A 13,114-nucleotide genomic window follows, 5' to 3' on the forward strand; every position below is an offset into this window, starting at 1 on the left:
ATGTTAGGTCCTCCTCTGATGATAACCTTGGGGACGTGAGTGGTAGGTCGAAAGGTCCAACACCTACTTTGCCCGATGCACCCAAGCTTACTTGTTCTTACTGTAAAAACCCAGGCCATACGATCCAGAATTGTAAACACCCAAAGTGTCGAATTGCTAAAAGTAGTTCCCTGGATCCCAAATCCAAACCAAAAGCAAATACCAATGTGGAAAGGCCCCATCAGGATCTCTTCTCTTCATTCACCTATGAGGGAAAAATTTCAATCATAGAGGGGTCTCGTTCTTTCCCTATTCGTATACTACGTGATACGGGCGCAGCACAATCTATCCTCCTGTTTAACGTCATTCCCGATATATCTACCGCATTTACTAATGAGAGTGTTCTAATTTCAGATCTCTCATCCCATTCTTCCTATCCTTTAGCTAAAGTGCACCTCCAATGTCCCTTGATTACTGGGGAAGTGCAAATAGCCATTAGGAAAGACCCAATGCCTGTGTGCGGCATTCATTTATTATTGGGTAATGACTTGGTAGGAGATCTAGTGGTTCCTAACATAAAGACAGTCGACTCTCCCTTACCTGTCAACTCCACCACTGACCTTAAAGAAACTATTCCTCATCTTTTCCCATCTTGTGCTGTCACCCGGTCACAGAGTGTGCGAAATGGGCCCTCTTCATCTAAAACCACCTCTAATATCTTCCTACCCACAGAAGATCTGTACAAAAAGACCATTAGTAAGGATGAGCTCGTTAAAGCCCAACAATCTGATCCATCTTTGAATAAACTTCATCATGCAGCAGTTGAGGGTAAAGATTTTAACACCCTTCCATGTTTTTATTATCATGAAGGGGTTTTGATGAGGGCCTATAGGACCCCTGAGCTTGCCCATCTAGACACGTGGTCTGAAATACATCAAGTGGTAATTCCCACCTCAGTCAGACCAGCATTAATTGCCCTTGCCCATGATGGTATTTCAGGACATTTGGGAATCCTGAAAACATATAAAAAGCTCCTCCAACACTATTATTGGCCTGGACTTAGGAAGGATGTGTCAAAATACCTAAAATCTTGTCATATTTGTCAAATGGTAGGAAAACCAAATGAAAGTATACCAGCAGCTCCCATTAAGCCCATCCCAGTATTTTCTACACCATTTGAAAAGATTGTTGTGGATTGTGTGGGCCCATTACCAAAGACTAAGAAGGGAAATCAATTCCTGCTCACAGTTATGGATACCAGTACACGTTATCCTGAGGCTTTTCCCCTTAAAAGCATCACTTCAAAAAACGTAATCAAACATCTTTTGCACCTTTTCACTTCAGTGGGCATTCCTAAAGAGATCCAATCCGATCAGGGCACCAATTTTACGAGCAATCTTTTCAAACAGGTGATGAAAGACCTCAGTGTGGACCATTGTACATCTTCGGCTTACCACCCACAATCCCAAGGTTGCTTGGAACGGTTCCATCAAACTTTCAAATCAATGATAAAAAAATACTGTATAGAACACCAAAAGGAATGGGATGAAAGCATAGACTTGTTACTCTTTGCCATCAGGGAATGTCCCCAGGAGTCATTGGGTTTCTCCCCGTTCGAGTTACTATATGGGAGACAAATTAGGGGACCCCTTAAAATAGTAAAGGAGCAGTGGTTTGACACTCCATCTATTAAGCCCGCAACAGTTTCCCAATACATTGACACTTTAAGGGACAAATTAACTGAAGTCCGAACCATTGCTCAGTCAAACTTAAAAAAAGTCCAAGAAAAAATGGTGAAGTCCCAACCTAAATTAGTTAAAAGATCATTTTCTCCAGGTGACAAAGTGTTACTCTTTCTACCCATTCCAGGCTCTCCCCTTAAAAGCAAGTTTACTGGTCCCTATATAGTTGCTAATAAACTATCTCCTCTCAACTATATAGTCCATACTCCTGATCGCAGAAAAGATTCACAACTTGTTCACATTAATCTCATGAAACTTTACCATTCCAGGCAGTCAGAGGAAGATATCCCAGAGGCTATAAGTCAACCTGTATTGCATATGGTTTTGTCAGGGCCGGAGCCGGAGACAGATGACATGGATCTATTGGAGAATTTAGACTTCCCTCTACCTAAAGAAAACCCTGCTAACAGTCACATACTCAACAACTTGGATGAGTATTTTTCTGTTTTGAATCCCTCTCAAGCAAAAGATCTCACTAAGTTATTATCAACAATTCATGAAGTCACGTCAGACCTCCCAGGGTTTTGCAATATACTTAAACATGATATTAAGCTAATCTCAGATGATGTACAACCCATTAGGCAATCAGCCTATCGACTAAATCCACAAAAAAAGAGATTATGAAAAAGGAGGTAGATTTTTTGTTAAAACATAACTTAGCTGAGCCTAGTACCTCCCCCTGGGCTTCACCTTGCCTTCTCATTCCAAAACCCGATGGCACTTTTCGTTTCTGTACCGATTATCGTAAAGTGAACCAGGTCACTGTCTCGGACTCCTACCCTTTACCTTTGATTGAAGATATAATAGACAGCATAGGCTGTGCCAAATTTATCAGTACGTGGACTTATTGAAAGGATATTATCAAGTGGGACTCACGGATAGGGCAAAAATAATCTCGGCATTTATAACTCCATTTGGTCTTTTTCAATATTTGGTTATGGCGTTTGGCTTTTCTAATGCTCCGGCCACATTCCAGAGGGCCATCAACTACCTTATTCAGGACCTAGGTGGGACGTTCGCCTACCTGGATGACCTGGTGGTGGTGTCGGACAGCTGGGACGAACATCTGGTGCGTTTGGAGATACTGTTTGCACGACTGCAAGAGACTGGATTCACCATAAACCTGGCTAAATCTGCTTTTGGCCGGGCCTCAGTGACTTACCTGGGACATATCGTTGGGCATGGTATGGTGAGACCCAAGGACGCAAACGTTAAAGCCATCTTGTCCTTCCCCACTCCAAGGACGAGGAAGGAACTCATGCGCTTCCTGGGGATGTGCGGCTACTACCGTCGGTTCTGCAGTAACTTCTCCAGCGTGGCCGGACCCCTCACAGACCTTACCAGTTCTGCGGTCCCTTACATCTGGAACCAGAGGTGCGACCAGTCTTTCCACCGCCTCAAAGCCTTCCTTGCCTCCAAGCCTGTAGTCCACCCCCCTGACTACACCTCGCCCTTCCATCTGCAAATCGACGCTAGTGGTGTCGGAGTGGGGTCTGTGCTCCTACAACCCGACCCAACCACTGATGTTCTTCACCCTGTGGCGTATTACTCCGCCAAGTTGAAAAAACATCAGACCAACTACTCGACCATAGAGAAGGAGGCCCTGGCTCTGGTGTTGGCAATAAAGAAGTTTGAATGTTACCTCCAGTCTTGCCCACAAACAACTCTAGTCTTCACCGACCATAACCCACTCACGTTCATCCAAACCAACAAGACCTCCAACCAGCGAATCCTCCGCTGGGCTCTCCTCACCCAGCCCTATAATCTACAAGTCCGGCACATAAAGGGGGTCGACAACCTGATTGCAGACTCCTTATCCCGAGCTCCAGTGGAAATGCAGCAGCTACTCTCCAGACGCACCAGTTGATCACCTCCTTCGCGACCGCGCTACGGAGGTCTTTAGAGGGGGGGGTGTGTTACGAACCCCTCCACCCAGCACTACGAACCACGCCATCTATTGTCTTGATCTACCTACCCAGCACCACGAGCAACGCCATCTAGGGACGAGACACGAGTATGACTCGTCTTAGTTACCACTCCGGGGTTTCTCTTCTCCATATCCTGGTTGTTGCGTCACCACCTGAAAGTCTTCTTTGTCAGCTCCAATTCGAGGAGAGAGGACTTGGCTCTGGGAAGTGACCACAGGATCATCTATCCTCTAAACCTACGGACAGTGACTACCTACCGTCTTCTACAATACTCAGCCTTACTCGTCAGCCATCTCAGCTCATCACTTAAGTACTTGTATCTTGTATTGCCTCACGTCCACTTGCTTCAAAATTGTTTATGTTGTATTAATATGTATATACTGTTAATGTTTAGGTTAAGTTTGGTTAAGGGTAATTTATAAGCTGAATATTTTGTTAAGGAACTTATGGTACTCTATTATACTCAACGAAAACTCGCATCCTTTGTCTACCCTTTTATAGTCCGATTGTCTTTGTTTTGTTTTTTTGTTACCTGTTGGGATCTGGGTAGACGTATAACTATATTCTAAATCCCCAACTCGTAACATTGGGTTGTTAAAGAATGAAGTCAGAAAGCAATGTTCACTATTTAATTGTAATGCACTAATGCAGCTGTACGTTAGATTTTCGATAAATTTCACGCTAAAATTTACCTAGCAAAAGGTTGCAAAATATTGAAACTGAAATTATTTTCTGTTTATGTACACTAAAATCTACCAAAAAAGTGATGGGCCATTAGTTTTAGCTGATCTTCCCTCCTATGACACACCCTAATGCACAGGCCAACTGGCCTATTGCGGACTCCTTATGTTCTTATGGGCCACCAATTTTCCTTGGATTTTTCACGATGGCCTCAACACATACCTGAAATACTGTACATAAGGTGAGGTTAGGTGGATTGACATAGATGAGTGTACTAATCGGAAAAGTACCCAACTATACCTTGAATAATATGTCGTGTTGTGAATGTAATGAGTAATCTCTAAATATCAGTGTATAAATACTGTAACTTAACTATAAAAATTCAGTGTATGAATAATTTATCTGGTCTGTAATGTGTAATTAGGAACATGATTGATGTCGATATTATGTAAAACATTGACTTCTTTTACAAGATTCATATAAAAATATCGCAAATACCTACCGAGTAGTGTAGTTCCACGTGCAATTGATATAAAAGATATTTCACATGTTCTATTATGTGACCAGAAGTAATATTCCTTGAGAGTAAGCATTGGGTATTTGTGTCCACAGGTCAATGGGGTGCGCCAACAGTGTCTGCGTCTGGGGTGTTAGGCATGCTGGCTGGTATCTTTGCCTCCATAATTGAGAGTATCGGCGACTACTACGCTTGCGCCAGAATTGCAGGTAATTTGTCGTGTCTTGTTTTCTATGTAGTTATCAGCATATAGATGGATTACGCGCACCTTTATTCAAGACATCTTCAGAGGCAACTGAATTACAAAGACTGAGAGAGAGCTTATGTACACAGGGTGACCTTACAAAACATGAGGTCAGGTAAAAAAACATGACATCCACTAATCCACACAGCAAACATAAGAAGAGATTATAAGAACCGGCGACATAACTAGTCATGTCACGTCTGGTAAGAAATATGAGACCCGCTAATCATTTATCATACATCTACCTTACATGCTTTAAAAGCATTTTTAACCTTGGGCCACTGACAAATAAATTTGTGTAACATATCAGTTTTGTACTGACCATCACTAAGGTTTAAAGAATACATTTCTCTAATCAAACTTGTTTCAACTAAAAGTCTTTCTGTGACGCATTATGATTTATACATTTCTAAAATGTTTTCCCAATCTATGGGATGATTATTGTTCCTTGTATGAACGAAAAGTGCACTGCTTTCAGATGCCGTTCTAATATTTTACTTGTGCTGTTTAATTCTAAGTTGCAATGCTTTCCCAGTCTGACCTACATAATTCCCATTACAATTGCTTCATGGAATACAGTAAACACTTCCATTTACATTTTTTTATGGGGATTAGTCCACCCGAGAACAGGTCACTGAGCCACAACAGGGCCTGGGGGGCGAAAGTATAATAATATTACTACTACTAATAATAATAATAACAATAATAATAATAATAATAATAATAATAATAATAATTGTGTTTAATAAATATATCTAATAATAATTATTAAAAACAAAAATTATAACCAAAAAAATACTACTACTACTACTACTACTACTACTAATAATAATAATAATAATAACCATAAATAGATACACAAACGAAAAAATAAATCAAGAGTGAGAAACGATATACCTGTATATAGTGTATATGTTGTGTTGTCAATAGTAAGAGAAACAATTGAAATCCTGCAATTATTTGTAAATAAGGCAGAAAGTCAGATCAGCAACCTGGGACTTGGTCACAATTTTTGGGATGCCATATGGCAGCAGGGTCTACCATTAGACAACACATTATGCTTCCAATATCTGCCCAGGCGGTAGTACCTCCCTTGTGGAAGACAGGTGCTTGGATTCACCACATGTCGGAGAATCTCAAAAAATTTTCTATTTGAAAGCTCCACCAATCCATTTGAAGATGGATGGTAGGCGGTTGTGATGGTTTGTTTGATGTCGCATTGTTGACATATTGCAGTTGAGTTTATTCTTAAATTCTGCCCCGTTATCTGAGAGTATCAATCTAGGTGTAGAAAACGGACAGATAAGAGCAGTGACTAATGCATGAGCCACTGAGTCAGCCGACTTGTTCAGCAATGGTGCTAGTACCACAGATCTAGAGAAGTGGTCAACGCAGACAAGTCCGTAACTAGAGCCTTGGTGGCTTTTTGGTAGTTGCATTAAATCGATCACATCTGTATCCCATGGACGTTCCGGCGTCGGGTCTTCTAAGATTGGAGCGGGATTCATCGTTCTCCCTTTGTGTTTTGCACCACAAGATAAACTTTTAGCAATGTGATGCTCAATGTCGGTCCTCATAGTTTTCCAATAATATTTTTGTCTAATTTCTGTTAGACATCTGTGTCGCCCTGGATGCCCAGCTGGGGTGCATCATGGAGGAGGATGATGGTGTGTTTGTTTAATGATGTAGAAATAACAATTTGAGCGATTGACTCTTGTTGTGTTTTCACTAAGCGCTATAGTATGTTGGGCCGCAGCTTAAACTGTGAGAGTGGTTGAGGTAATTTGGGAAATTTTACCTTATCTTCCGATTCTAAGGCATATATAACCTTGGACCACAGTGGATCCTGTAACTTTTCCGCCCTTAACTGTGACAGGGTGAACGTAGGAAGTCGCGTGGCAAGTGCTATGTGTCTAGATAGCGAATCAGCTACCACGTTTGCACTTCCCGGCAAATACTTGAAGTCGGGTGCGAACTCTCGTATGGTCAGATACCAGTTCTTCCCATGAAATATTTCTCCCGGCCACATGAAAATGCTTGAGAGCCCACACTACAGCTAATGCTTCCAAGTACATAGCTAAATAACTTGTTTCTGCATCGTTGAGGGTGCGACTAGCGTATGCTAATACACGCCATTTTCCTCGATGATCAGTTTGTATGAGCACTGCCCCTAAACCTAGGCTTGGGGCATCAGTACACATGGTAAATATTTTTGTGTAATCCGGAAAGGCCAACACTAGAGCGTTCGTTAAGGCGCTCTTGATGACATTAAAACTGTCCTCATGTTCTTTATTCCATGTATATTCTACATCCTTTTTGAGGAGTTTGTTAGATGTTCTGGGTAATAAGTTCTATATACAGGAGAGAACACAAACACCTGTATAGTTTTGTAGGTTCGGTTTACTGGATAAGAGTATGTACACAGAGGTGGATAGCACTGCTCCCTAGCTAAGGTCCTGGTCAACTACCATAGACGACGTATGGCAAGTGATACATTAGCAGCTTCCATACGTCGCCAGGCACATTAATTAAGCATGTGGGATATGGTAATAACATTGCCACACGCTGCTAGCTAGGCTGAATAAATATAAATGGAGCACATACATAATATACATACATAATACATAATCCAGCATACATAATATACATACACCTCCCTCCCCCCTATACGCTCATAGCAAAGTCTTGAGCGGACCTTTTCTTCTGGATCCGTTCTGAGCGTCGAGGGACTTCATCACTGGGAAGGGTATGGGACTCAACACTGGTGGCGGGGCCAGCAGAAGGCAGTGTTACGGGGCGGAGAAAACGGCGGTTCCTCCACCACACACGACCACTGGGTAACCGCACCTGGTAGTCCCGTGACCTGCCGAGACCCATGACTACGCCTACTTTGTCCCAACGTAGGGAGGTCGGGTCCTGAACACGGACTTGGGTGCCGACACTCAACCTGGGGAGAGAACGGGCGTGGTCGTTGTAGCGGGCGACGACGTCCTGAACACGTTCGGCGGCTCGGCGATCACAATCCTCTGTCTTGGCCTGCCACTCCTTGGAGAAGGATTGAGGGTGAGCAGGGACACAAGAACGAAGGGGGCGTCCATACAAAACCTGGGCAGGGGAGCGTCCGGTGTAGTTAGGTGTGTTGCGGAGTTCAAGAAGACCCCGGTCGAAGGCCTCGCAGTCAATGTTCCCAGAAGGGGCCACCTTAAGGATGAGGTGCTTCAGGGATTTGACAGCAGCCTCAGCGTGGCCGTTGGACTGCGGGTAATGGGGCGATGACAACACATGCCGGACTCCCCATCGGTCGAGGAACACAGCAAAGTCCCGGCTTGTGAACTGAGGCCCTCCGTCGGTTCGCAGGCGTACAGGAACGCCCACGTCACGGAAGTAGTGGCGGAACTTGCTGATGGTGGCGGCAGACGTCGTGTCATTACCGCCCTTGATGACAACCGGCCAACCAGAGAGACGGTCGACGATAACCAGGAAGGACTTTCCTGACACACAGAAAAAGTCGGCCGACACAGACTCAAAGGGGCGGGTGGGGTTGTCGTCACTCATGAAGGGTACCTGCTGCTGGCTGGGTTGTAATACGTGGCGGGGCTTACACACCTGGACAGCATTGGAGATGTCGGGGTCGATGCCAGGCCGGAACACAGTCTGTCGTGCACGTCGTTTGGTGGCCTCAGCTCCACGGTGACTGTCGTGAAGGCGAGCCAAGGCGTGGGGACGTGATGCAGCAGGGACAACTACCGAAGGAGAGGTGTCACTGGCCAGAGGTAGGGGTAGGGCGGCAGCAGGGTAGTTGCTGCTCCCTTCATGCACCCTGTTGGCGTAATTTACCTCGAGAATCGGTGTTGGGAAGTCCTGGGAGATGATGGCCAACTCTTGACAATGTCTGTAGGACAGCAAGGGAGTCGGGACACCATTATGCACGTCAATCCAGGCCTGACACGACCTGTTGCCAAAGGTGACATGTGCATAGAGTGAACCCAGGGCTGGGGCCATCTGTGAACCATCTGCCATGACGCAGAGGTCCTCGGGAGGCGGTCCTAGATCGCTTGGAGAGAGCCCCAAGCATCGCAAATGCTGGGGACCGATGACTGTAGCATCAGCGCCGGTGTCGGGCAACATCTGAAGACGGGATGACACACCGCCGTAGGTCACGATGGCTGATGTACTGGGTGACTTTGGAGCGAGGAGTACTGATGCGAGGCGACTGTGGGCGGCGTTGTTGACGCTGTTCCTTGGGTTTGTTGGAAGGGCAACACTTGTCATAGTGGCCCAGACGGCCGCACACATTGCACTGGACGCGTTTGGCTGGGCACCGTACTGTGAGTGACCAGTGGCCCTTACGGTCACAACTGTTGCATGTAGACTCAGCAGCTGGACACGCCTGTGTTCCGTGCTGCTTACCACAGTTGTTACAAAATGAACCGGGCGTGGACGTGGTGGGCGAAGGCGTAGGAGCAGACTTCTTGTCCTTCTTGTACCGGGAAACAGCGCGTACAGCTGTAGGGGGAGCTCGGATGGCGGAGGTGGCACACCTGGCAGCCTCATAGGAGCGACATATCGTCAACACATCCTGAAGAGAAGAGGAAGAGTCGAGGGAGGTGAGGCGTTGGACAAGTTCCTCGTCCTTAACACCCATCAGGATCACCTGCTTCAACTGGGTCTCCTCGCACTGCTGGTGGTGGCCTAAACATATATCTACCTCTTCCGAGGCTCTCTTAAGACGTACATAAAAAGCGTCAAAAGACTCACCCTCCATCTGTCTGCAGCTAAACAATTCCCTCCTGCGCAGAGCTTCATTCTGCTGTCCTTTGATGTGCCGTTGTAGAACGTCCAGTACCTCCTCTACAGACAGCGAAGAGGTTGGGGGTACCTGCAACGTATGTTCTAAGACACGCTGAACTTCCAAGGACAGGCACATACGCAGCTGGATGAGTTGTTTAGGCTGTGACAAACTCTGGAGATCCACCATTGTAGCATAATCAGCCCACCGCCGCCGCCATTCGCGAAAAGTCTGGAAATTTACATCAGGCTCCAAGATGGGCGGTGTTTGAGCTGCTGCTTTAGGTGGGGCTGGGGGGCGTGAAGGAAGCATGGATGAGGTATCTGAACCATTCAGTACCGAGGCAGTGTTAGAGCCAGGGGCTTGGTTAACAGTGAGGCGAGATATCAAGGCTTCAAACCGTGCACTGTCTTCCATTCTCCGTTGGTGGTCTCGTTCTGCCTCTGCTTGCCTTCTGTGCTCATCCGCCAAACGTCTGTGAGCTTCATCCTCGCGTCTCTCATCTCTCATAAACTTCATTAAGGCAATTATCTCTGGAGATAACGCTGAATGTTGAGGTGAAGGGCTGCGCGATGTTGTGGGAGCTGGGGTGTCATGGTCAGCCTGGTCATCCATCTCTGGGGGACTATCATCCGCTTGACTCATCCAGGCGCTGGGTCCACGGCTACGTAAGGCATGAGACATAACTACTTCCTCTGTGTACTGTGTCTTAAATCAGTGTTGACCGGTCAGCCCGTCGTATCAACAAGATTTCAGACAAAAAAATTTAATTAAATACACAGATAAGTAGGTTATATATATAAAATATATATAAGAAGCCGCGCGGTCAGCAAGTGTTAGTACATGTATGTGTGTGTGTCCCAGGCAGGCAGAGCGTCTCGCCCCAGCTGTGAGGGGGGGTGGAGGCGGCGCTGTGAGGGAGGGGGGTGGAGATAGGAGTAGCTCAGTCGCTCTCTGTAAACGGTCAGAGGAGGGTGCGCTGAGCTCTACACCCCACAAATGCCCAGAACATGCCGTATACCTTGGAAATCCGTTCGAACAAGGTCACACATGAATGGCACGAAACACACAATGCACTAAACACTTCACAGAAAATCACTGTCACTGACACTGCTCAAAGTTGCGAAATTCTTCGAGGGATGACGCGGGGTTGACCCAAGGCGGGGATCCATCAGCCGGCTTTCCACAAACTTGCACTAATCACTCGTAATAATCCAGTAAAACTACGCACTGCGCCATGTTAGATGTTCTGGGTAATAAGTTCTATATACAGGAGAGAACACAAACACCTGTATAGTTTTGTAGGTTCGGTTTACTGGATAAGAGTATGTACACAGAGGTGGGTAGCACTGCTCCCTAGCTAAGGTCCTGGTCAACTACCATAGACGACGTATGGCAAGTGATACATTAGCAGCTTCCATACGTCGCCAGGCACATTAATTAAGCATGTGGGATATGGTAATAACATTGCCACACGCTGCTAGCTAGGCTGAATAAATATAAATGGAGCACATACATAATATACATACATAATACATAATCCAGCATACATAATATACATACAGAGTTTAGTGAGTGGTGAGGCTAATTTGGTATAACCTTCAATGAAACAACGGTAGTATCTTGATAATCCTAGGAAACTACGAAGTTAATCCATGGATTTTGGTTTTGAGAAATTCACATTTGGAAAGTTTCACTTTCAATCCAGCTATTTGCAGGTTTGTGAAAAATTTTCGTAGTTTCTTTAAATGGCTTGATAAATCTTTGCTTACTATGATAAGATCATCTAGATAGGCATAGACTGTGTTACCCATCATTTCAGCAACAACGTATTTATCATTCTTTGGAATGTTAACGGCGCATTTCTTAGGCTAACTGGCATTCTTGAGAATTCGAAATGTTCCACTGGTGTACTGAACGCAGTTACCTCTCGGGATACCTCATATAAGGGAATTTGCCAGTACCCGCTAAGTAAATCTAGGGTACTGAAGACGGCGTTGTAAGAACATAAGAACATATGAATGGAGGAAACTGCAGCGGACCTATTGGCCCATACTGGGCAGTCCCGTTTACACCCAACCCCTATTGCTCATATGAGCATCCAACCTATGTTTGAAGCTATTCAGCGAATTCGAGTTAATGATGATATTTGGTAACTTGTTCCATTCATCCACTACTCTGTTTCCAAACCAGTGTTTACCTATTTCACGCCTAAATCTAAATTTGTCTAATTTAAAACCATTGTTACGAGTTCGCTCCTGGTTGGATAGTTTGAGTACCTTTGTAATGTCCCCTTTGTTTAGCCCTGCCTTCCACTTATACACCTCTATCAGGTCGCCACTCGCTCTACGTCTCTCATGGGAGTGCAAATTAAGATGCTTTAACCTGTCTCTATACTCAAGGTTCCTAATGCCCGGGATTAGTCTTGTCATTCTCCTCTGAATTCTTTCCAAGGATTCTATATCCATTCTGTAATACGGTGACCAGAACTGAACTGCGTAATCCAGGTGTGGTCTCACAAGAGCAAGATACAGTTTTAGGATGACCTCGCTAGTCTTGTAACTAACACTCCTTTGTATGAACCCAAGTACTTTATTAGCCTTGTTACGAGCAAAAACACATTGTTTACTTGGCTTAAGGTTCCTACTTATCATTACTCCTAAATCTCTCTCGCAGTCGGATTTCTCTATGGCATCGTTGTTCATCTGGTATCTGGTTTCCCTGTTTACATCTCCTATACTGAGTACTTTACATTTTCGACGTTGAATTTCATCTGCCATTTTTCAGACCATTCGAAAAATTTGTTTAGATCTTCCTGTAGTTTTGCCGAGTCCTCGTCAGATTTGATAACACGTCCTATTTTAGTGTCATCAGCAAATTTACTTATGTTGCTGTCTATGCCGATATCTATGTCGTTTATGTATATAATAAACAATAATGGTCCAAGTACTGAGCCTTGGGGAACTCCACTTGTGACGTTGCTCCAATGGCACTTAGTGCCGTTAATGCTCACTCGCTGTTTCCTGCCCTGTAACCACGCCCTAATCCATTTAAGGATGTCACCTTTGATGCCATGAGCTTCTACCTTTCTAATTAGTCTTTCGTGGGGGACTCTGTCGAAGGCTTTACTAAAGTCGAGATATACCACATCATAGTTGTACCCCTCGTCCACCGATTCGAAAACTGATGAAATGAACGTCCGCTTGTGAAGCCATGCTGGGAATCATTGATCAA

General features: G+C 44.9%; 1 protein-coding gene across 1 annotated transcript in view; it reads left to right on the forward strand.

Moving 5' to 3' along the window:
• Positions 1–13,114, forward strand: part of LOC121853624 (solute carrier family 23 member 2-like) — a 161,476-nt gene that overhangs the window by 121,725 nt on the left and 26,637 nt on the right. Inside the window, exon 6 of the mRNA XM_042347882.1 lies at positions 4,943–5,056. Within this exon, the coding sequence (XP_042203816.1) occupies positions 4,943–5,056 (114 nt within the window). The remainder of the gene's footprint in view (positions 1–4,942; positions 5,057–13,114) is intronic.

This window comes from Homarus americanus, unplaced genomic scaffold (genome assembly GCF_018991925.1).
Source record: "Homarus americanus isolate GMGI-L3 unplaced genomic scaffold, GMGI_Hamer_2.0 scaffold4896, whole genome shotgun sequence".
In the NCBI taxonomy this organism is placed as follows: domain Eukaryota; kingdom Metazoa; phylum Arthropoda; class Malacostraca; order Decapoda; family Nephropidae; genus Homarus; species Homarus americanus.